This window comes from Silene latifolia, chromosome 4, assembly GCF_048544455.1.
Source record: "Silene latifolia isolate original U9 population chromosome 4, ASM4854445v1, whole genome shotgun sequence".
NCBI lineage: Eukaryota > Viridiplantae > Streptophyta > Magnoliopsida > Caryophyllales > Caryophyllaceae > Silene > Silene latifolia.
In genome coordinates, this window is record NC_133529.1 from 97,314,088 (window position 1) to 97,338,773 (window position 24,686).

The 24,686-nt window shown below is 39.2% G+C and overlaps 2 protein-coding genes across 3 annotated transcripts; one reads left to right on the forward strand and one right to left on the reverse strand.

The window, feature by feature from the left end:
- The first annotated feature begins 10,395 nt into the window (after positions 1–10,395).
- On the forward strand, positions 10,396–15,369 carry LOC141653616 (AT-hook motif nuclear-localized protein 1-like). Of its 2 annotated transcripts, none has more exons than XM_074461445.1 (5): positions 10,396–11,594; positions 13,367–13,440; positions 13,730–13,861; positions 14,269–14,430; positions 14,826–15,369. In XM_074461445.1, the coding sequence occupies exons 1-5, from the start codon at positions 11,234–11,236 to the stop codon at positions 15,057–15,059; spliced, it is 963 nt and encodes a 320-aa protein (XP_074317546.1). In that variant the 5' UTR covers positions 10,396–11,233; the 3' UTR covers positions 15,060–15,369. The 2 variants fall into 2 exon arrangements, with proteins under 2 accessions (XP_074317546.1, XP_074317547.1); XM_074461446.1 differs by having other exon boundaries at positions 10,852–11,594; positions 13,373–13,440.
- Positions 15,370–17,934: 2,565 nt separating this feature from the next.
- Positions 17,935–22,229, reverse strand: LOC141653617 (ATP-dependent Clp protease proteolytic subunit-related protein 2, chloroplastic). The gene is made up of 9 exons (XM_074461447.1): positions 22,071–22,229; positions 21,929–21,972; positions 21,738–21,810; positions 20,643–20,760; positions 20,272–20,409; positions 20,066–20,182; positions 19,483–19,551; positions 18,381–18,476; positions 17,935–18,249 (listed from the first exon to the last, which is right to left on the reverse strand). Exons 1-9 carry the CDS (start codon positions 22,145–22,147, stop codon positions 18,112–18,114), a joined length of 870 nt encoding a protein of 289 aa, XP_074317548.1. The 5' UTR covers positions 22,148–22,229; the 3' UTR covers positions 17,935–18,111.
- Positions 22,230–24,686: the final 2,457 nt, after the last annotated feature.

The window sequence follows — 24,686 nt, forward strand, 5'->3', positions numbered from 1 at the left end:
TCCTAAATCAATGATAATAAAGCAATAAAATCAAACCCTAATTAACAATAAATAAATAAAACCGAATAAAAGAAGACGACGGGATGAGACTTACCGTCGAGGGTGAGAAAGACGGCTGCAAGGGTGGTCGTCAGTGGCAAGGTTCAAGTCCGCGGCGGTGATGACTGAAGAACAGAAAAAAGGATGGAAAATTAAAAGAAGAAAAGGAGAAACGAAGGGAAGAACGGAATGAGAAGAGAAGAGAAGAGAAGAGAAGAGAAGAGAAGAGAAGAGAAGAGAAGAGAAAGAGGATACCGGCGGTGGTGAAGTGAGAACAACGGCTGTGGTGATTTGGGAGTGAATTGTGAATTATATTTGGGAGTGCTGTCTACTTGTCTTTGATTAAAGGGGGTGGGTGTCTCATAAATTCTATTTTTCTATGTTAAATCCATATGCGACGGATAGGCATTGCAAAATACGTTGCATAAATTCCCGCGCCATGAATAATTAGGCGGGGAAATAGATGTGACGCATATCCGTTGCAATTTTTTCCAATTCCGTTGCATAATTTAATATCCGTCGCAAATATAATAGTATCCGTTGCAAGTAATGTTTAGCAACTACTTTTATCATCTGTTGCAATTATTCCGTTGCAAATAAGCCTTTTTCTTGTAGTGAAAGAAACAAGGTTACGTCCCCATAACCACACATACCTGATCAAAAAGAGACAGGGTACCGCTCCCTCATAGCCTCTTCCGCCTCCCATGTAGCCTCCTCAACCTCATGGTTAGACCAAAGAACCTTAAGCAACACTGTCTCACCATGTCTAGTTTTCCTAACCTTTCGATCAAGAATCTGTTTAGGCACCTCAAGATAAGACAAAGACTCATCCAGTTCGATGTTCTCTACCTCTAACACATGTGATGGATCACTAACATACTTCCACAGCTGAGATACATGAAACACATTATGCACTCTATCCAAAGCAGCTGGTAAAGCTAACCGATAAGCAACCTCACCCACACGATCCAAGATCTCATATGGTCCTATAAACTTCTGGCTCAGCTTGCCTTTCTTACCAAATCTCATGACCCCACGCATAGGAGACACTTTCAAAAGAACCTTGTCCCCAACCTGAAACTCTATGTCCCGGCGATGTAGATCTGCATAACTCTTTTGTCGATCCTGGGCCGCTTTCATCCTTTGCCTAATCAGCTTAACCTGTTCAACCATCTCCTGTACAATCTGTGGTCCCAAAACAACTGCCTCAGCACTATCATCCCAACAGATCGGACTCCTACATCTCCTCACATATAAAGCCTCAAATGGTGACATGCCAATACTGGTGTGATAGCTGTTGTTATAAGAAAACTCAATCAAATCCAACCTCTGCTCCCAACTACCACCAAAATCCATAACACAAGCTCGCAACATGTCCTCTAAAGTCTTGATGGTCCTTTCCGACTGGCCATCTGTCGCAGGATGAAATGCAGTACTCATCTTTAATGTAGTCCCCATCATCTCCTGCAACGCTTTCCAAAATCGTGATATGAACCTCGCATCTCTATCGGACACTATATCCTTAGGCACCCCATGCAAACGAACCACATGCTTTCTATAAGCCAAAGTGTAGATACCTCATTTCTGCACCTCCCGCAAACCACCCGGTGATGATTGGGCCGCATGTTTGGTATACGGGACGATTTGTGACAGTTCTTAAGTTTATCGTCAAGTGATCGCTCAAACACTTGTGTCTACCTCTTAATTGTCATCTACGCGCCGATACGGTCGTTTTGGCAGTAATTAGAGTACATTTGGAGTCCGGGTCAAAAAACCGTCTTCATTTTCAAAATGCCGAGTCATAATGTTCTGGAATGTTCCGGATATTTCTATTCCATATTTTCCAATATTTTGATCTTGGTTAAAATATCTCCCGTAATATTCACACAAAATATTAAGGAAACGAGATTAATCCGCTATTCCATAATAGAAACACGGAAATCTTTCTTCCGCGGGAGGAAACCACCGAGGAAAGGACGCAGCAAGTGTTGCGCCTCTTCCAAGGGACGCAGTGCCTGCTGCGCCTCTTCCTCAGTCCTTTTCTTCGTATTTTCCATATCTTTTCAAGATTCACTTCCAAAGTTTCTCCGAAAACCCTAGTTCTTTCGTGTGATTAGTATAAATAGAGACCTTCGGTCTCACATATTTCTCACGCGAGTGTCCGCCTTTCTCTTCTCCCTTTGTATTCTAGACCACGTTCTTACTTTTTGGCGCCTACGTTCTTGAACTTTCGACCACGCAAGCTCGGATCTTTCTGAGTACCAGCCTCGTTTTGCATGACCGACCAATTTGACCAACTCCACAGCAATCAACTTAATCAACTTTGTTCTTTTCCTCCTAGAGGGCACTTTCGTCTACATTCGAGTCGAGCATCAGTAAACGTTAACTTAGTTCATCTCGTTTCGTCAAACATGTAAGTCTGAGGGTGTAAATCCTTCTTTTGTTTATTGTTCTTTATTATCGTAATTAATATTGTAAGATTTATGTCGAAAGTATTCTTAAAACCGATTTGTAAAACCTTGTTTAAAAACCCTTTTTACGGATTATCAGAAGACAACCGTCGAAAAAGGACGCAGCAACTGCTGCGCCTCTTTGAAGGAACGCAGCACCTGCTGCGCCTCTTCGTGAGGCTGCCGCAGTTCCTGCTTCCTTTCTTCTTCCTTCGTCTTTTGTTCGTCCTTTTTGTTTTTCGCTTTGTTATCAATTGTTCATTGTTTCATTAACATAACAATTTGAGTATGATATTTTTAACATGTAAATAATTCATTAATTAATTCATCTTTCAAAATCCCGACTTAAATCCCTTATAATCCATATTTGCGGGTTTTCGTCATTAAGTCAATTCGGGTTTTAGAGATTCGATTTACCCATATTGAATCTCTGGAATTCATCTTTGATATACTTGTATCTGTTATTTACCGTCACCGTCATTAATTCATCATTAATAACTTGTTTAATCTAATTAATTTGTTTGGTTTGTTTAATTCTTTAATTAGTCTCATCTTGTAAATAATTCGTTCTAATCAGTTTCATTCATGTTTTATCGTTTTCATGACCTCATTCACATGTAAATAATATGTTAATCACTTCCATCTGAGTCAAATACCACTAAATCGACCATTAAATTCACCAATGAACATTAACGAGATGCGGTTCCGGCTTCACAGCCAGAACCCAACCCAGGAACAGACGCAGCGACTGCTGCGCCTCTTCTAAGGCACGCAGCTCTGCTGCGCCTGTTCCCGGTTGATTTCTGTCCCTGAACTCCCGTTTCTGCCTTGACTTAGTTTTTAATTACGTATTTAATTAATTATTAATCGTAATATCATCCATAATCTGTTCGTTTATTCATTTATTCTTTCTTTTCTAAAACCATCCGTTTTAAATGTATTTTCGACATAAATCAATAAATCCGATGTAATTATTGTAATTTTTCTTTATTATATTATTATTGTATTTCTTTTATTGTATTGCTTGTATGCTTTCACATGCAATCAATCTAAATCTCTACCTCGACATCAATTGTATGTTAAATTATGTGTTAACCGACTTAGTTAATTCTCACATGCTAGGATTAATTTATTGGATGTTGCATAGCATGCATATAATCGACAATATATCGAGTATAGACAATTTCCCTAATCATTAGTAGAGGCCGCTATCAAGGCGGGCGGGATTAGGTGTTCGATCAAAAGAGCTTCCTAATACGTACCCTCACCTCTTACTCCAGGTCTCTGTGAACATCCGTGTTCATTGGCATCCACGAGAGTCATTCTAGACATAGAATGCTAAGGGTACGAGTGCTTAGTGTTCATGTCATTACTTTGTGTCTTAACATGACACGAGGTATTCGAACGGTTTCCAATTTTCCACAATAAATTGGTGGCGACTCCACAAATGCAAAACAAACAAAGAGGAAAAGCTTGCTTCGCTTTTCGCCACCGTGGGCCCGCGTCCACACAAAACCAACTGTATCTTGGTCCAATTATCTTTCATCGGCACAAAGTGAGCTGATTTCGTCAGTCGGTCTACTATAACCCATATCATATTATTACCCTGCTGACTTTTCGGCAAACCAACTATAAAATCCATAGAAATGGACTCCCACTTCCACTCAGGTACCTCAAGAGACTGAATCTTACCTTGTGGTCATCGTTGTTCCCCTTTCACTCTCTGACAAGTCAAACAACGAGCCACGAACTCAGCTGTTTCCTTCTTCATCCCCGGCCACCAAAAAGTCTTCTTCAAATCTTTGTATAGCTTGTCACCGCCTGGATGTACCGAGTATGGTGTGCAATGAGCCTCTGTCATGATTATCTTTTTCAACTCCTCATCACTAGGAACACACCATCTCCCATCGAATCTAGCACTACCATCTGTATGAATAGAGAATCTAGACACTGTCCCATTCTCTACCCCAGCTCTCCACTCCTCAATCTTGGGATCCAAAGCCTGTTTCCTGCGAATATCATCATAAAGGTCCGGCTCCACTGTCAAATCCCCTATAGCATCCCCTCTCTGAATCATATGTATCCCCATCTTCCCCACCTCATCTCTCAGCCTCATCAAAGACATAGTTGTGCATAGAGAATGCACACTCTTCATACTCAGGGCATCTGCAACCACATTAGCTTTCCCTTCATGGTAAATGATATCCATGTCATAATCACCAATCAGCTTCATCCACCTCCTCTATCTCATGTTCAGCTCCTTTTGAGTGAAGATGTATTTAAGACTCTTGTAATCTGAAAACACCTTAAAGGTCGCCCCATAAAGATAGTGCCTCCAAATCTTGAGAGCAAACACACCTGCACCCAACTCCAGATCATGTGTAGGGTAGTTCTCCTCATAAGACTTCAATTGCCTAGAAGCATAGGCAATCACTTTCCCATTCTACATCAACACACAACCCAACCCATTCTTTGAAGCATCTGTACACATCTCAAAGTTCTCACTCCCTTCAGGTAATGCTAAGATTGGAGCTATGGTCAAACGCTCCTTTAAGGTCTGGAACGCCGTCTCACAACTTTCATCCCAACGAAACCTGTTCTCTTTCCTCATCAAAGCTGTCATAGGTCTAGCTATCTTGGAGAAATCCTTCACGAACCGCCGATAGTACCCTGCTAAACCCAAGAAACTCCTGATCTCTGCCACATTCTTTGGTGCTTCCCACTTGGTAACCGCCTCAATCTTTGCAGGATCCACAGCTACCCCTTTCTTTGAAATCACATGCCCTAGAAAGGTAACTTCCTCTAACCAAAACTCACACTTAGACAACTTTGCATACAGCTGATGTTCTCGCAAAGTCTGCAACACTATCCTCAAATGCTCCTCATGCTCCTCCTTAGTCTTAGAAAAGACTAAGATATCATCTATAAAGACCACCACAAACCGATCCAAGAACTGGCTGAAGACCCGGTTCATCAAATCCATAAACACGACAGGTGCATTAGATAATCCAAACGGCATCACAACATACTCATAATGACCATAACTCGATGTAAAAGTTGTCTTTGGTATGTCTTCCTCTCTAATCTTCACCTGATGGTAACCCGGCCTCAAATCAATCTTGGAAAAGACTGCTGCACCGCTCAACTGATCAAACAAATCATCTATCCTTGGCAAAGGATACTTGTTCTTTACCGTTACTCTGTTCAGCTCCCTATAATCGATGCACAACCTCAAGCTCCCATCTTTCTTCTTCACAAACAAAACTGGTGCTCCCCACGGTGATACACTAGGTCTAATGTATCCCTTCTCAATCAGATCATCCAGCTGCTTCCTTAACTCCTCCAACTCCTTAGGACCCATACGGTACGGTGCCTTAGAGATTGGCCCCGTCCCTGGTTTCAGCTCAACACTGAAATCTATCTCTCTCTTAGGTGGCAACCGGAATCTCCTCGGAAAGACATCCGGAAACTCTCCCACCACTGGTATCGCTCAATCGACGGACTCTCCACTCTATGATCTCTCACATGGCATAAGATCAACGGGCATCCCTTCCTCAGATAGGACTTCAAGGTCACTGCTGCAATCAACTTGACTTTGGGTTTGACAACAAACCCCCGATAAGACACACTAATCCCCTTAGGACCTCTCAAAGAAACCCTCTTTTGATGACAATCTATCTTAGCCTTATACTTACCCAACCAGTCCATACCAACTATCATCTCAAAACCCTCCAAAGGAAACTCTAACAGATCCACTGGTAGGTCAACCTGCCCAACTATCATAGACACACCTCTATACAACCGCCCACAAGATACAGACTCACTAGAAGGTATAAAAATTTCCTCTCTTACAGACTCATACTCACTCAAACCCAACCGTTTAGCATGACTCGACGATACAAAAGACTGTGATGCTCCCGAATCAAACAAAACAAAAGTAAAAACTGCATTAACAAGAAATGTACCGGTGATAACATGAGCATCATCCTCAGCTGCTTTCTTCTCCATCATAAACAGCTTGCCACTGGTCTTCTGTCCACCTCTCTGGACAGTACTAGGTGAGGTAGACGGCTTAGCAGCCGACCCCTGGTTGTTGTTGTTCGTCGCCGGTCTCTGGTATGAATTACCGCCATTGCAGTTAGCCCCACCGTTATTGTTACTCTGACCACCCCGGTTGTTCCACGACCCAGCTGGCCTGTTACTAGCATAGCTCTACGAAAGACCCTGAGAAAAACTCCCCTGTGACAGTCTCTGGAAACCCCCACTCATAGCACTAGTGCACTCATGCCTCTTGTGGCCCATACCGCCACAGTTAAAACAAGTCATACCCCAGCTGCTACTACCACTCCCACGACCACGCCTAAAGGAAGCCCCAGCACTAAACCCCTAACCCGATGAATATGCCCTTGCCTGGTTGTGGCCACCCTTCTTGTAACTGGATTGACCACCTCCCTCACTCTCAGCTTTCCTCTTCTCAGAGCCTCTCTTTTTAGTCATCTCAACTAACCTCTCAGCCCTCCCAGCACGCTCATAGACCTCCTTCACATCAGTAAGAGCTCCCACCGGTAACTTTTCCATAATCTTGGGGGTCAACCCCTTCTCAAACCTCAATGCCAAGTTCTCTTGGCTCAGTCCCATGTCCTCGGCGTACCTTGATTTCTCATTAAACTTATGGTAGTATTCAGCAACGGTCATCTCAGAGGTCATCTTAAAATCATCAAACTCTTCCCTCAGCTTACTACGCACATGTTCAGGCATAAACTCACGCCTCATCGCTTTCTTGAACTCATCCCAAGGAATCGCAGGTAACCCCTGTTTCTGATATATTTCCAAAGCACTCACCTTTACCTTGTCCCACCACTAACCAGCTGCATCCCTCAAGTAGAAAGCAGCATGTTCCACTCGAAGCTCATCTGGGCAATGAACCAGATTGAGTATATTCTCCATCTCTCTGTGCCAATTATCCAGTAATATTGGCGCCCCTGTCCCCTTATACTCCTTAGGGTTGAACCTCGATATGTGAATGTTGATCTTGGAAGGATCAACATCTCTATCCTTTCCCACCCTTTTCAAGCCTCTGTGAGAGCATCCTGGTGCTCCAACATCTTTAATATGTCATCAACGGTCATACTCTCAGCTCTAGCATACAACGCGGTTCTCTTTGGCGGCATCTTGTAACTATATAAGAGAAAGGTAAACATAAACACACATCCCACATCTCAAACACGCATACGACCTGTATAGAACCTACTCGATCGAGCCCCTTAACCCACTCGATCGAGTTGAGGTCACTCGATCGAGTTGCCCCCTCCACTCGATCGAGTGCCTCGACTCCATAACCTGACCAGAAGGCTCCCAAAAACGTACTCGATCGAGCTGACTACCCACTCGATCGAGCCGACCCTACTCGATCGAGTGCCACCACCTACTCGATCGAGCGCCCAAAAACTTACTTATGCCCAGAAAACGAAAAACTAGCTACTCGATCGAGTCACACCCACTCGATCCAGCCTCTCACCTACTCGATCGAGTGCCCCCCACTCGATCGAGTCATGCAGACTCGTATACACTACCCGCATGTTCAACTCACACTCCCAACTTTCTATACTCTTAGTAAAACGACAACAACAACAGATGTACTTACGCATCAATTTATATATATCAACAAAACACTTTTCATAAATCTAACATGCCACATTATAAATCAAACATCATGCTTTCAATCAATCCACATACGACTCATGTCATCATCATCCTTCAATTCATATCTCCCATCCTCCACATGCATACATCCACCGATTCACACCACATACTACTATATAGATAAGTAAATCACAAGAATAACACATAACGATCCCGACACATACCCCATGTGACCGGTTCAAAATTGTAGGGCGAGTTCGCGACTTTAGGGCGTCTCCCAAGCCTTTTGCATTAGCTCCTACAACTTCTACCCCGGGTTCATTTTAGTTTGACTCTCTATGTTCATTAGGTTCATTGGTTACAGGTTTCAGGATCGTCGCTTTGATACCACTTTGTGACACCCCGAACTCCAAGTGCCTTACCAGGACCACTTAATGTATGAGAACGTCACTATCTCTTTTACCCGAGGTAATGATAATCAAATGACAATGAAGGAACATATTTAATTAACAATATAGTTTAAAATGATTACATGTCCAAAAGCCAAAACTGCTAAAAGTGAAATACAATGTTCTCAAATCCAAAAGTGCTAAACAACTAGTCCAAAACAGCGGAAGACTCTAAGGCTGCATCGTGGTGACTCATCCCAGCTGAGCCAAGCGTATCTCCTCATACCTGCTCTATCTCCCCATACCTGCTCAACAACTACTTACCACCCCCGAATGGATCACCACAGTTTTTAAACAATTAACGGGGTCAGTACTAATTACACAAAAACAATGCCACAACGAAACAAGTACACAAACAAGTTCAAAAAGCATTTCAAAGACAACCCCGGTCTCCATCTCCATCTCCACACAACCGACTACACACTAAAGTGTGTAGCCCCGCTGAGTACCCATCGCAATGTACTCCTCGCCGTGATGGGGGACGCGGCCGTTCCCACCTAACCCCCGCTCATCTCCTTCGAGCGATAAACCCAAGTTCATTAATGTGCACATCCCTCCTGTGGCGGGTTCCACAGAAGGTGAATTAAGGGCGTGAAGCCACTCCCGCAAGTGACTCCACTCAGCCAGGGACGCACCCCGAAGATCACAGACAGATACAAACCAATCAACAGTAGAAAATCCACAACCAACCGGATCAACCAACATTATACGTAACCAATAGTCACAACAACAATCACCACACAATCATGTAACTAATAATGAGTAGGGAAACCCTACCTGGAAATGCAAACACCGACAGACGATCAAGCAGCTAAGCCAGAATCTCTCCTCAACGAATCTCTCCTCCTATACATACATACATATAATCACAACCACATTCACATAAACCACCAAAACCTCCAAATCACCCAATTAGGGTTTAACCAACTTTAACAAAACAATATAAAAATTATATGTAAAGCTTACCCTTGACTCAAGGATCATAAAGGTGTAAAGAACGACGAAATCCGACACTCCTAACTTCGGGATTTGCTAATAATGCGGCGAGGATGAAAGAACGTAACTCTTAATCGTCTCTTGAAAGTTTTTAGGTTGAAAAAGTGTTTTAGGAAAAAGTGACGGAAGTCTTATATACCAATCCGCATTATTAACAAACCCGTCGAAAATCACCCGTCAACCGACTTACTCGATCGAGTAAGTGGCTTACTCGATCGAGTGACCCTTACTCGATCAAGTGCCAAGCTTACTCGATCGAGTACCCATCAGACAGACTACTGTTTTGCGTAAAACCATACTTACTCGATAGAGTACCCTAAGACCCATAAAACCGTAGTATTACAACCCCGACCAATAAGACGACCACCAACAACCACCCCTTCAACTATCCAAAATCCCAAATTCCTAAATTCCAAACCCTAATTGTAAAAATCCTTCTTTTTACAATAAAAAAAAGCATTCATTCAATCAATTAAAAGGCGTGTATTAATAAATTTGTTAATAGAACGGCGAAATTACTTCTGATATGTGCGAATTAAGATTCATAATTCGTTAACTTATTAGCAATTTGGTTGGGGTTGGGAGGAAGAGAAGAGAGAATTTTTTTAAGTTGTTTTTTTTAACAAAGGGTAAATTCGGAATAAGGTGACAAAATGTGTGGGATTAAGTAAAATCATGTGCGGGATTTAGCAAATACGAAAAAAAATGATTAATGACAAATGGCTAGCCAAAGAAAACTAAAAACAATCACTATATTTTATATTTTAATTAAGTTAATAGTATATTAGTAATATTAGTATCACTAGTTTGGTCATAATCAATTAGTACCATTTAAAATTGTTTCCTTGTAGATCTGCTTTTGATTTATCCTTATCTCCCAAGAAATGTCCTTTTGCGTTGGCAACCTAATTTAACTTTACCTTATTATTTTTTATTCTTTTTTTTTTTGTTGATTATTAGTATTTTTTTTTAGTGCACCAACCATTTAACTTCACCAAAACGCACATTACCTCTTTATTTTATTCACCAAATAATAAATTATTATTGGCTGCTTGATTTATTAATTTATAGTCATCAAATATGCAATAATTAATCTCTTTCCTTTTATTTTATTATTATTCCCATTTTAGACAATTATTTTTTCAAGTAAACATTTAATAATAATGTCTTTTAAGATGATCAATAATTATAAAACCCAATTTACCTCACCTAATATTACACCTAATTTCCCCAAAATTCCTCTCAACCCTCTTACAAAATACTCAAAAACATTAATTTCCATTTTCCAAAAATCAAAATAAAAATAAAAATAAAATTCATACCAAAAATTTGAGAAAATGTTTTTTCATTTACAAAGATTTGAGCTTTCTCACTTCACAAGCTTAGCTTCTACTCAAATCAATCATTAAATTACTTAATTTTTCCTTAATTTTCTCTTAATTACATCACTTACATTTATCATCATTTTTTTTTTATTCTATACAAAATGAACAAAATTCCACCAAATTAAATAGCTTTCATTCTTCAAAATTTGATGGGTTGATTTTAAAAAATTTCATATTTATTTCCCCTTAATTCACTCTATTTTTCAAATAAATTTCACACTTCGATAATTATAAAAATAATTTATATTTATTGCTACAAAATAGCAAAAAAATGGAAGCAATAAAAGGAGTAAGTAGTGGAGTAACAGTGGTAGGATCGGATGCACCTACAGACTACCATATTGCTCCAAGGTCCGACTTTACCGGAGCTCCGGCAGTCGGATCCGCCGGAGCTCCGGCGACCGAAGCAAACACTTTAATGGGTTCGAAGAAGAAGAGAGGTAGGCCCAGAAAATATGGGCCTGATGGGCCTCTGACTTTGGCCCTTTCCCCTAAGCCCATTTCTGTCTCCGGCCCCGCCGCCGTTATCGATTTCTCCTCTGAGAAACGGCCCAAGATAAAGCCTGTTGCCGCCGCCGCACCGCCGCCGGTGGTTAAGCAGCATCAGCCTAAGATTGAGGCTGAGAATATTGGTGTGTGTTGTTTAACTTTATGTTGAATATGATCTTGTTTTGTGTTTTTTGGTTGTGTTTTGGTGGTGCATGAACTTAGTTAAGGTGATTTTTTGTGTGTATGTTTAGTTAGGAAGTGGGTTGTTGTGTCACATGTATTTTTGTGTTAGATCTGTTTAGGTAGTTGTGCTAATAAAGTTGACTAATTATGAAGATGTTTTAATTTAGTGGTTAAGGTTGAGTCCTGATTCCCTACCCCTAACATTAAGAACTTGCTTGGATTGAAGGTAAAATGGAAGAAATGAATAGGGAGTCATATGTAAGGTGTATTTTCCATATTTGGTATGCGAGTAATTATTCACCTCTCGAATCTATTACCCTCATAAAGGGGTAATACATTACCCACCCCGGGATTATGATTATGGGAGTAAAACATCTTTTCATTAATCATTACTTTTATATGGAATTCATCACCCAAGTAATTAACTTCCCCGGTAATTATCACCCGATTAAAATTTACCTCCGATTATTCCATGGATTTCAGATAAACCCTAGCAAATATTTATTTGAGACGGTTTACTCATGAGACTAACCCAATAACTTTTACGATGATTTCTGTCATTTAAGATCGTCTCATACAAATACTCCGACGTAGGAAGTTTTGTGGGGTTGGTTGATGACTCAAAAGAGTGTAAAGTGGGCCAAAATAATAGGCAAGGTTCTGAAAGAAAAGTTTGAGTTGTCTGAGGTAGGAATCTTCCAGAAGGGTCTATTTATTTTTTGGAGTTGTGTGAAGGAACTTTTGTATTATGTTTGGGCATTAATCTTTGCTTTGTGACGGATTTAATCCGTCACACAGTTTTACGACCTCTCACATTTTGTGAGAGGGGGACAACAAGGCAAGACTTTACGTGTCTTCCCACTCACTTCTTAATGGGTATTTTGTGAGAGGAAACGGTATCCGTCACAAGCTTGTGACGAATATCGCCCGTCTTCAATGAGATTTTGTGATGTTTGGGAGGGTCAGAGAATTAATAGGGAGGTTTGCTTGTAATGATTGGTTTGATATAAAGTCTACTGCTGCAAGTGCCAATGCAAAGCTTATACTTGGTCTATATGGCTTGCGTGTTTTTTTTTTTTTTTGGGTCTAAAGGGAGCCACAAGGACAATTTTAGTGTTGACGTGATTTAAACCTAGGTCATGAGCACCACCTCTCATAACTTTATCAGCTAAGCTAATTAACATCTATATATGACATGTGTATATCAATATGTCCACTTGTTTGACACGGAGTATTAAAAGGTAGCTTTCAAAGGGTTGTGTGCAAATAAATGTAGACCTTTTCATCAATTCATGTGATTTAAAAGGTTTCTTTTGGGATTGTACTATAGAGGATATGGTCATTTGGTGCAAGTATATGTGCTCCCTAAACGTTTTGCGCCCTATATTTTCTCCGCCTTGCCTTGTGTGTATGCTTATAACATTCGGCCATTTCTTTTAGTTGTTGGGTGACTGAGTTTAGGCTTTACGCTGCTAGATGCCGAATATTAAAACTCGTAATAACATAGGCGAAGGAGGTTAAATAAAGGGACAATTTCCAAGTCCCCCACCGCCTTATTATAGGTCCTCTAGTAACTGAAGAAGATCTAGGACTGCTGATAAATTGGCAGAAGTACTATCTATGACAAATACGATTTAGTCGAGCAAAAGAGTTAGCCGCTCAGAACATGTTACTTTTTCAGTTACAGATTGTCGGGTCGGCTACAATCTGAACTGACATTTGTATTAAATAGTTGCAGGTGAATGGGTATCTTGTTCTGTCGGAGCTAATTTCACACCTCATATCATCACAGCCCAGGCCGGTGAGGTAAATATTAGACCCTCATAGTTGTACGTCGCAGTGTTAAGTTCAAAGATTTATCTATCTATCTATGTAGAATCCCAGTTTAGTTCTCTCAGCTCGTTTCCAGCTCAATCTGTTGTATGACCAGTTTTTCGGAGGCAAATTGTTATCCAGTTTCATTAAATCAAGTATAAGTAGTATGTTACAGAACATACAATATGGTCCCGTACAATAAGAATAGTAAATGCGTATATGATTGAAGTTTTTCTACTCATATAACACCTTTGACGAGTTTCTGTTTGTGATGGTTTAGGATGTGACGATGAAGGTCATGTCATTTTCTCAACAAGGTCCTCGAGCCATATGCATTCTGTCTGCAAATGGAGTGATTTCCAGTGTAACTCTTCGTCAGCCCAACTCTTCTGGGGGTACATTGACATATGAGGTCCTACATCTTATTCTAATTTGACATTTTAAAAAAATATACATTTTTTTTCTATTGCTGACCAATAGGTATGTATACTGGATCAGTTTAAATGTTCTTAACTCGATCTTCAGCTTTCTCGTACTTCATTCTTAGAATTTCCTTGTTTAGGATTCCGTTAAAATTCACTATTCTCTCAACCATTCCTTCAAGGCTCTAAAACTGCTCTCTCAACCGTATTTGTTAACAATATCTGTTTTTCGCTGATCTAGTGTCTTTACATGTTTTTTCGGTTTAAGGAATCTACTATCAAACATAGTTTGTGGTATATACATAGACATTAGAATAGATCTAATCTCACATCATCACAAAAACCAAAAACCCTTTCTGTCTTTTAATATATTTCTTACATTTTGGTGTCATAACAGGGACGTTTTGAGATACTTTCTTTAACGGGGTCATTTATGCCCTCAGAAAGTGGCGGGATTAGGAATAGATCAGGAGGGATGAGTGTTTCTTTGGCAAATTCTGACGGCCGTGTTATCGGAGGAAGTGTAGCCGGATTGCTTATTGCTTCTAGTCCTGTGCAGGTAATACTATACTCTCACGTATCGCCGTATCTGATAGTTTCGTTTATACATTGTCGACATTTCGTACACTCTTTTTAGTACCAAATTAAAGATCTTTCCCAAATCCAATTGTTCAACTAAAATATTGGTTATACACTTAACGAATATACGATATCAATGCAACTTCCAGAGAGATTTACATTTTCGCCTATTAGTCTAAGTCATCTGTGTAGAAAGTTATGTAATGCAAGTTTTATCATTCGTACCCGTTGTTCATTCTTCCTAATACCTAATAGGAGTAACAATCTTCGTAATGCCCAATACAGTCTGTTCACCATACTTGTTTCTAAGCCTTGATGACATTATCAGAAAAGCTTAATCCTCATTTTTACCGCGTTAATTTCTTTTGGCATCAGATTGTCGTAGGAAGTTTCTTAGCTGGAAACCAACATGAGCAAAACCCGAAGAAGCAAAAATCTGAATTCATCATCAGTGGCGCACCTACATCCACAGTTAACTTCTCCAATGTCGGAGTACACGAAAATTACGGGGGTCCTCACAATCACGGTTCCGCTAGCAGATACTCATCGTTCCATGAAGACACGAAGAATGGGTCAACTGACCATAATGACTCCTATCATGAAGGCTAAACCCCTAATTAAAGACCCTTGGTAAGCGACGGTGTTAATAAGAGACGCTACAACTGACCAAATTTGTGTGTCGATATCGATATCGATTAATAGAGTTTGTGTTGTGTGTATATCACATGATAGTTTGTAAAGAAACATGGATGGTCAGTTTTAATTTTATTATTAATGTTGTTTATTCTTGATTGTTTAGGAAGTTTAGGTAGAATCTTAGTCTATAATTTATATGGTTGTGTAGTGTAGAAAATTGTAAACTTTGTATCCAAACCGCATATTGTTAGCCATGGTCACTGCTCTTCAATTCTTCATTAAATCTCTTGGAAAGACAAATTAGAAAATCTTTGAAAATATAGATACGAGTATTTTCACGACAGTAACGTCCTGAGCTACTCTTCCACGGGGTACAATGTGCATTCTTATTGTTAGTTGATACGTTATAATGTTATAAATCTTATCCCTATAGTTCATTTGGGTCAACATAATGTATTTTCAGTGAAACAGTTGGTGGTTTGACATTCGAGTGCCTGTTTAGTGTTTAGGTCACGCACTAATTGAATATTTGACTACCTGTATGCTCCACATAACTTGTATACCAAAAATGACATGCACCGCCCAAAACAGAACACTCAACGGAATATAACCACGAGGTTGTGTCTAAATTTGGAGTTTCAGAAACTTCTACTTTCTATATCTATATTAATATTACCAACTTGATGAAAGTAGACATTATAATCAATGGCAAGTGGGAGTTAGTCTTGTGTAAGACGATTTTACACTAATATAATTGTAAAACGGATCTAAACACAACTCTATTAGTAGCTAAACAAAAGTGATTTAAAGATTCCGTCTTACAATAAATTTGTGTAAAACCGCCGAACACGAATATTTGTGTTTATTTTGCTCGAACATATATGAAGGCACAGAAAAAATGTAAAATATGCATAATCAGACTATCTTGTAGATCACCCAGATGATTTGTAATTTTGTACATGATTCAAAAATGACTGATTCCTACACTTCAGTACACACTGAGACACTTTTCAATACAGTTAAATGGCTTGAACATAGAGTATATGTCAAGAAAAAAATCAGGATGAAATCGATCAAATGAGACATCGATCTGAGGACAGGAAAGGATGAAGGGAAAGGAACTCTAAAACTGGTGGAGAGACATTTGGTGACAGTGGAAATACAAAACTAAAGACCAACATGGATAACTAACTATAAACTACTACAGAAATTACTATCAGGACTCAAACCTCAATAAACTACTACCAAAATCACCTATATTTCCCAAGTCAAACTTTTGCAATGAGTAGGGTTCAAAGACTCACTTAAGTACACCCTCCTACAAATAATATTTAGCACAACAGTAATGTTCGACGAAAGTACTATTCTTCTCTTGGAAGGACTTCCACATATTTAGGACAACGGCTCCTTAAAACCTACAATTCTATAATATTCTTCCTAACTATCTACTATCTATTTTATACTTCAGAGCAACCAAGTCAAGATAAAAACATAAATATAATATTATCCCCAGCTATTAAATTTCGATGAAAAGCTCCTTAGGTAGCCAAGTCAATGTAAACATTCCCCCTCTATAAAGACAGGGCCCCAGCTTTTTACAAGGCATGCAAACTTTCTTTACAAAGCTAACTAAGCTACTCAGCGAAACAAAAAACACCCTTAAAGGGAATGAGGAGTTTGAGGATTACCTCGAGCGTAGTCGTCTTTTTTCTCATCTCCATAGCCACAATTCTCGTTATTTTACGCTTCTCGGCTATCATAACGGAGGTTCTTCACAAGGTATTCTCCACCAGTCTTTCCATTCACTTGCTGTTCAACTTCTTAATTATTGTAATAGTAAGCAAGGAACACTACAGAACATCAAGCAATGAGTTCAACCTGTTTTCTACTGACTGCTTTTCCCATGAGGAGCATGAAACAAGCTGCAGCAATGATGAATGCAATCTTTATGCAGATGATCTGGAATGTGGTCGTGATCAAAGTGATTCCGACCAATATGATAGTGATAGTGATAGTGATGGTAATAACAGTAGTGACGAAGATTATTATGGTTCAGATGGCTATGATGAAGATGATGATGATGATGGCAGTTATGGGGAGATCTGGTGGGATGAAGATGAAGAAGAGCATGACTCGGAGTTAGAAAGGAAGATCGAGGCGTTTATAACTAAGGTAATCAATGGATGGAAAGAAGAATGGTTCAGTGACAACATGCAAACCTGATGCATCCTATTTCCAATCTGCAAAGCTGACGAATCTTAATTCCAACATGCAACTAATTTAGGTCTGGAGGCTAGAATAGGAACTTTTTTTTTTTGTTTCCTACCTGGAGTTCAGCCATAACAATACACATGGTGTTTCTTTTTCCTTCTAACACTGTAAGTCTGTAAATCCTAATACTTCCGATAGTTCATCAAGGGGTTGTTTTTATGTTCCTCTATTCCATCCTGTATTTTTCACATTATTCGTTGTAATGTAAGAATATGGTATGTACTATGTCTCTAACTCCTATCATCCTATGTTGTATAATACTATAATCGTGTAAGGGACACCAAATACAGTTGTACAAAAATAAAACTATTCTCCAAGTGACCCAATTTCAAGTCCTCGAATTCTCATATTAGAGATAGAGAGTCTCATGTAGGTGTGAGTTTTTGTAAAATGAATTGGTCTCAAACTGAAAGTGCATAAAACGGTCTCCCACAAGACTAAATGAAGTGGTCATCAATCATCATAACGTACTGAAGTACAACAGTCTCCATAAAATTCCTAAAAAATAGACTAAATTATACGAGGGGAAGAACAGATCTACCCAACGTACCCATATCCTAACGACATAGATGAAGTGGATAACTCTGCATTATTAATGAAAGTTGGATTTGTATTATACTAAGGTATAATGGCACACGTTTTTACCAACTAAATTACAACCTTACAAATTTGAACATGAAAGGACACAAGTCAGAATGTTCAAGAATTCAACTACAATGCTCAATAAATTCACACATACACTAATGACTAACCATTAACCAAGACCTGCCGTTGAATCTTTACGAGGGGCATCAGCCTTGATCCGAGGTGGCCTCACTACACGGTCAATTAATCCATATTCAAGAGCCTCCTGCGCATTGAATCGCTTGGGTCGACCTAAGTCTTCATTGATCTGCACTACCCAAAACACTGTGAAATCAGAGAATATAGGGAGAACAAAAAAAAGTTAAAAACCAGGTCATGGCATTCAACAAATCCTTGCAACTGAAACATATCCATTCAAAAAGAAACATAAAACCGTGCCTTTTCCACTGTCTGGCCTGTATTTTTAGCCAGCTCCTTGTAGAGATAATCCTTGATTCGAAGAAGCTCATTAGCTTCATTACGAATATCATCAGCCTGTAAAACAAACAAGCTTAGAATGTGGAAACTAAAAAATGAAGTCTCATTGCCTAACAAAAAATGAATTGTCCCTGAGCTCCCGAGGAACTCAAACACAGAAAGGAAGTTATCTAAGGAATCCCACAGGAATTGAGTTTTCCGAGTGACATCCCTCATGTGTGACCTATGAGGGTTATCCGTGGTACACATGTACTATGGAGGTTAACACATTTTTAGAATTAACCTACCAAAGTCAAACTTTTTGCGGTATTTTTTTTCCTTTCGTATCCCCTACCCCGCCCTCACCAAAGCTGTTCCTCTATATTTTCGCCATCTCTCACACACCATCAAGGTCATTACAGATGGGTTTTTGTTGACGTTATCAAAGCCTTAATCTCAAAATGATTTCGAGTCAGGGGAAATGAATCATCTTTTGAAATCATCAATGAGAAGTTGCGAACCCCAATGATTTTCAGAATATGATTTATGTCCATATATTGTGATTATTTTTATGCTGGCCGCCACATACCTAACGCAATTCTCCTCCTTTATTAGGGCCGAGACCGGCAATGAATGTCATATTGTTATGAAACTCACACGAGTTCTACTATGTTGACAACCATTGCATATTGAATTCTGCTAAGCTCACTTGCACATCATATTGGGAATAAACCAGTTCAATACATATGGCAACTTTTCAGTTGATAAAGCTTAGATGAAGTTCCCAAATATGGCTACTTTTAGCAGGAGCTAAGGTTGTTAGACTGCCATTACTGAGGGAGATGGTGAGGAGAGAGAGCCTTGGTCTTTGAAAAGAGAATTTATATGAAGATGATAAAAAATGACGATCTATTATTAGTAGCTTAAACTGAACAACGTGAATTTTCCACAAATTTCCCAAAAATGAAGATACCTCGGACAACCCTCATATGTTAGGGGTGCCATTGGTAAGGACATTGATATTTCAAGGGTGCCTCAGATATTATCCCAGTATAAAAGGCATACAAAAGGAATAAATAAATACCTGACCACGTGCAGCCCCAGCAGGGGATTGTAGCGCAATTCGTGAAAGAGGCATTGCAAAACGATGGCCCTGGAGAACCAAATATAATTATTTATGAAATGCTTTGGCATGAAACTACTGAAATCTTATGCAGAAGTAGCAAGGACAAAAGAAAGACAGATACCGACCGATAAGCTATATACTAAACGGAATTCTTAGGGAAAGTATATCAGGTTAGGGGTTCCAAAATTTTACATAAACAGCCTACACGAGTTCCAGAATTCTAATCAAGAAAAAAAAAAGTCGGTGGAACTAATAATAGTAGGGGACATTTTAGAGAACAGCGATATATAAGCCCACGCTCTCACGAAAAAAAAGAGACACAAGTGCAAGGAGGAACAGTCAAAAGCTTTTTTTCTAATCAGACGGAGAGCAGAACCAGAATAGAAAACAAGACACAAGGTATCTCTTTAGATGATGATTTTCATGCTTTGCGCGCTATTGCATCATGATGCAGATAATCAGATTCATTGTGTATTTTCAAACACCAAAGTAGAAGATTGGAATATTGATAAAGATGGACGCATGGAAGAGGTGATATTACTTTCTCTCCAGCTGTTAAGAGAAATCCAGCCAGATTATATGCATAACCAACACAATGGGTACCGACAGGACTTTTTAAGCTCTGCATCGTGTCATAGATAGCCATGCTTGGAGTAAGCTGCAAATAGAAAAGGAATACCGATATCAACAGAAAGAACGGAACCTTAGAGCCAGAAATATAATTATCAAGAGTCATAGAAAACTAACATCCCCTCCAGGACCATTGATGTACATATAAAGTCTCTTGGAATCATCAATGCCGTCCAGATACAACATTGTTGCCAATATTTGGTTGCTGAATTCTTCATCTATGTGTTGCCCAATAAAGATGACACGTTCACGGTACTGGAAATCAGGAGAAGGATTAATCCAAGGTCAACAGCAAAATTTCAAGGAAACAATAAAATGAAAAACCTCATTTCAACTGCGCAAAAGAAAAATAGTTGTCAATCTTATGTAAATGCCAACGTAAATATCATAAAAAGAATTTTTTTTGGTGGTTGTCTGGGAGAAGAGGGAACGTAGAAGGCCAGATAACTTCAAAGGCTCGAGTTTGTGGTAGAGTAAGTATAACTTACAAGAGCATTCCATAGATCAACCCACTGCCAAGTTCCTTCGCCAGGGGTTCTGTAAGGTACTCTTGGTGTCCCTATGGGCATCATATTGACTCTTCCTCGTGTCGGTTTACTGCCATATCTGAAAACACGAAGAAATAAATGTCTCGTCACCTGAACTTGTGAAGAGAATTATGAGTTGGACAACAAGCCATTCCAGTTTATTTGCATCCATGCAGCAAGGACCTCTTTCGAGTTTTAACACTTAAAAATCCCTTCAAGTTCAACATATTTGCATTTAACTAGACCGCGAAATTCACTTACAATAACGACCTTAATTACTTCAATCTTTCAAAAATGTAGAATTCTGATGCACACCAAGAGGTAAAGAAAGTGCCAAGGTTAGTATTCCGAGCTATATCATATGTTTTAGGGCCTTAATAGTGATTAGTGGATAAAGGCTTCAATCCAAGGCCTTGACACGGTCACAAATATTTCCCATCTTAAGTTTTTTTTTTTCAATGTTGACGGGGACATATCCAGTCCAGTGTATCAACGTTCGGACGTAGGCAGCTCAATATTAAGACAATACTTACCACACAAGTTGCACTACAAGGAATGATCATACAACACGGGTAGTCGGGTACTACATCGAGCGTGGTTCACAATTTGACATTGATCAACATGTCAAAACTTATCTTTAATTCTTTATGTCCACATTTCAGTCCTGAACTCTAATTTATCACTGTACAAAATGAAAAAACAACCCAACACGCCACAGACAAGGTACAGGACGGTCCGTGGCTGTGATGCAACCTTACTCTTTACTCATCAAGAGAACTAATAGAAAAATCGACTGCAGAAGTACATCACAACTCACAGTCAATACACTCGAAATGCATATGTTTAATGACATTTCACTGCAACCATTAAACAAACCCTATCAAACAATTTTCAGCCATTAAACAAACTATCCTCGTCAAATCCAATCCATTTTCTCCAAATCAACAACTTTCGCCGACTTTTCCACACATAATCACACAAAAGCAACAATAATCGCAAATACCACAAACATTCATCAAAATATCTCAACATTCGGGAAAAAACACATAACAGTACCTCGAGTGAAGACTCTTCGATACTTTATCATAGAATCCGGCGGTCAAATTAGGTATCGCATTCGCAAAAGGACCTAAAACAATTCAATTACAAACAAATCACTACTATATCATAAATCAACGAAAAAAAATGTAATTATGCGTATAATAAAAGTATAAATCATACAAATCGTACAAAAATGAGGTAATTACTTGAATTTTGAGGTTTAAGACCGACGAACACTTTGGTAGAACAACTGCAAATAAAAGCGTAAAAGATGAGATAATGTTGTTAATCATCTATACTATGAATCGTAGAAAGGAGGATTGATTGGAGGAAAGAGAGCGGAAATACCTGAGGGAAGGAGGAGAGATTGAAGGTGTAGTGTGAAAGAAGGAGGTGGAAGTAGATGAGTGAATTGGTACCGCCATTGTTGGAAGCTCGAGAAATTGGGGATTAATGGAGGGAGTGAGGAATTTGATAATGTAGGAAGTTATTTTTTGTTCAGGTTATTTACGAGCCCAATCGCTAAGGTGGTCGACAATTTGCTTCGGGCGGGGCATTGTCGGGTTTAGGTCGAGCCTATGCAAAATTGGCCTGGCCCGAATGACCCGATCTGTACCCGACCTGACATTCGTCCTCAAAACCCGAGCATGACCCAACTCCGAATTTATCCAAACTGAATGTTTATTATTTCACACCGATTATTATCATAAATAACTTAATAATAGTTGACCTGGAAATGACCCGAAATTGAAATGACCCGGCCCGATCCGACCTGATCCGAACTCTTGCAACCTGAAATTAACCCAACCCAAATTGACCAGACTCGATTGACCCGTTTGTCAGGTCTAGTCGGGTCAACTTATGTCGGGTCATATTGTCTGCCACAAAATTCGTTTCGGTTGGTCGAGTAGGGTTATCTACGGATGTATATAATATTAATACTCTGTGTTTTACTCCCTCTGTCCCGGTCAATTGTTGTCCTTTGGTTTTGGCACAAAGTGTAACACCCCCATACTCCAAGTGCCTTACCAGGACCACTCAGGTATACAGATGTTACCATCTCGGTTTCTCGAGGCAATGATAATCATAAGACAATAACGAAACAGTGTTTAAATAGTATAAAGTTAAGTGATTACAATCCGAAAACCAAACTGATAAAACGTGAATACATGCTCTCCAAAATCAAATGTCTAAAAGCTAAACATAATGTCTGACAACAGCGGAAGACTCTTCTAACTACAGTGATGACTCATCCCAGCTAGCCCATGTATCTCTACACATACCTGCTCAACAACTGCTCACCATCCCCGAATGGATCACCACAGTTTTTAAAACAATAAACGAGGTCAGTACTAATCACACAATTTATATAATCCAACAACACAACAAACAACACAGCTCAATCGTCACAGATATACTCCGAACTCCATCACCAACTCCACAATACTGACTACACACTAAAGTGTGTAGCCCTGGCAGAGTGCCCATCGCAACAGGTCACTCCTCGCCGCCAGTGGGGGACCGCAGCCGTTCCCACCTAAGCCCCGCTTATCTCCGTCGAGCGATAAACCCAAATCCATTAATGTGCCCATCCTTTCTGTGGCGGGTTCCACAGAAGGCGAATTATGGGCGTGAAGTCACTCCCGCAAGTGACTCCACTCAGCCAGGGACGCACCCCGAAGAACACAGACAAATACAAACAATCACAACTACTAAACAACAATCAAAACCAACAACCGTCACAATACTCGTACGATAACAATCAACAATCACAAATCACCACCAACACATTATGGGACTAATACTGAGTAGAGAAACCCTACCTGGAATGCAATACAGTCAGACGATCACAACAGCTGTTATCAAAAGGCCTCTTCTACGAATCCTCCTCCTAATATATGATCATACAATTACTACCAATCCTGAAAGACAACAAAACCCTCAAATCCCCAAATTAGGGTTTAACTAACTTTAACAAAATACCATAAAAATAGTACGTAGATCTTACCCTTGACGCAAAGATTACAAAGGTGTAAAGAAAGATGAATTCCGACCTTCCAAGCTCCGGAATCAATATATATCTATCTATATTAATAAAGGAAGCTTTTTTCGAGCGATTATAGAGACTCCAACCTATGTTAAAAACTTTCGACCAATAAGAATAACTAGTATAAAGATAAAATTTAAAATTAGTGGATAAAATTTAGATGTTAAAAACTTTCGAGCAATAAGAATAATTAGTATAAAGATAAAATTTACAATTAGTGGATAAAATTTAGAATTGGTGTGAAAGTATAGAATATGTTACAATAGGAAGTTGATCAATTGTAGAAATCTTCTAAGCATATAACTTGTGATAGGCAATTATTCAAACGAATAAGACTCCTAACTTAATTGTAATTGTATTATGAAACACTATAAAAGCAATTAATTCATATTTTGTTTAATCATAATCTTGCTTAGGTACTCCCACCACCATTTGTTATTGATAATATTGTACGGATTATATTATATTTGTGCAAAATTCATAGTTTTTATATGATACCTCTATTCATGGTTAACTTATATATTGTACACTATGTGCATGACAATGTTTATTCTAATTTCGATTTTTCTCTCTTTGCAGAGCAATTTTATACTTTAGCGAATGACATCTACGTAAGAAAATATGGACAGGTTAATGATCATGTGGAAAGATCAACAAGCAAGCATAAATGCTCAATAACACGTAATAAAAGGTGCTAAAAATACCAATGTCTATTTATCATCTTAGCCTTGATCATCCTTATTTTGTTCTTCCCTTGTTTCTCCATCAATGTATTAGTACTCCATTATGAAAGAATATGTAATTCACGGCGCTTCTAAGAGATTGTACCGGGTATAAGAGCATTGTACGGTTTTCTACTCATCTCTGTTTATTCTTTTTTTTTTTTAGAACGAAGGAATGCTTTCATTAATAAGCAT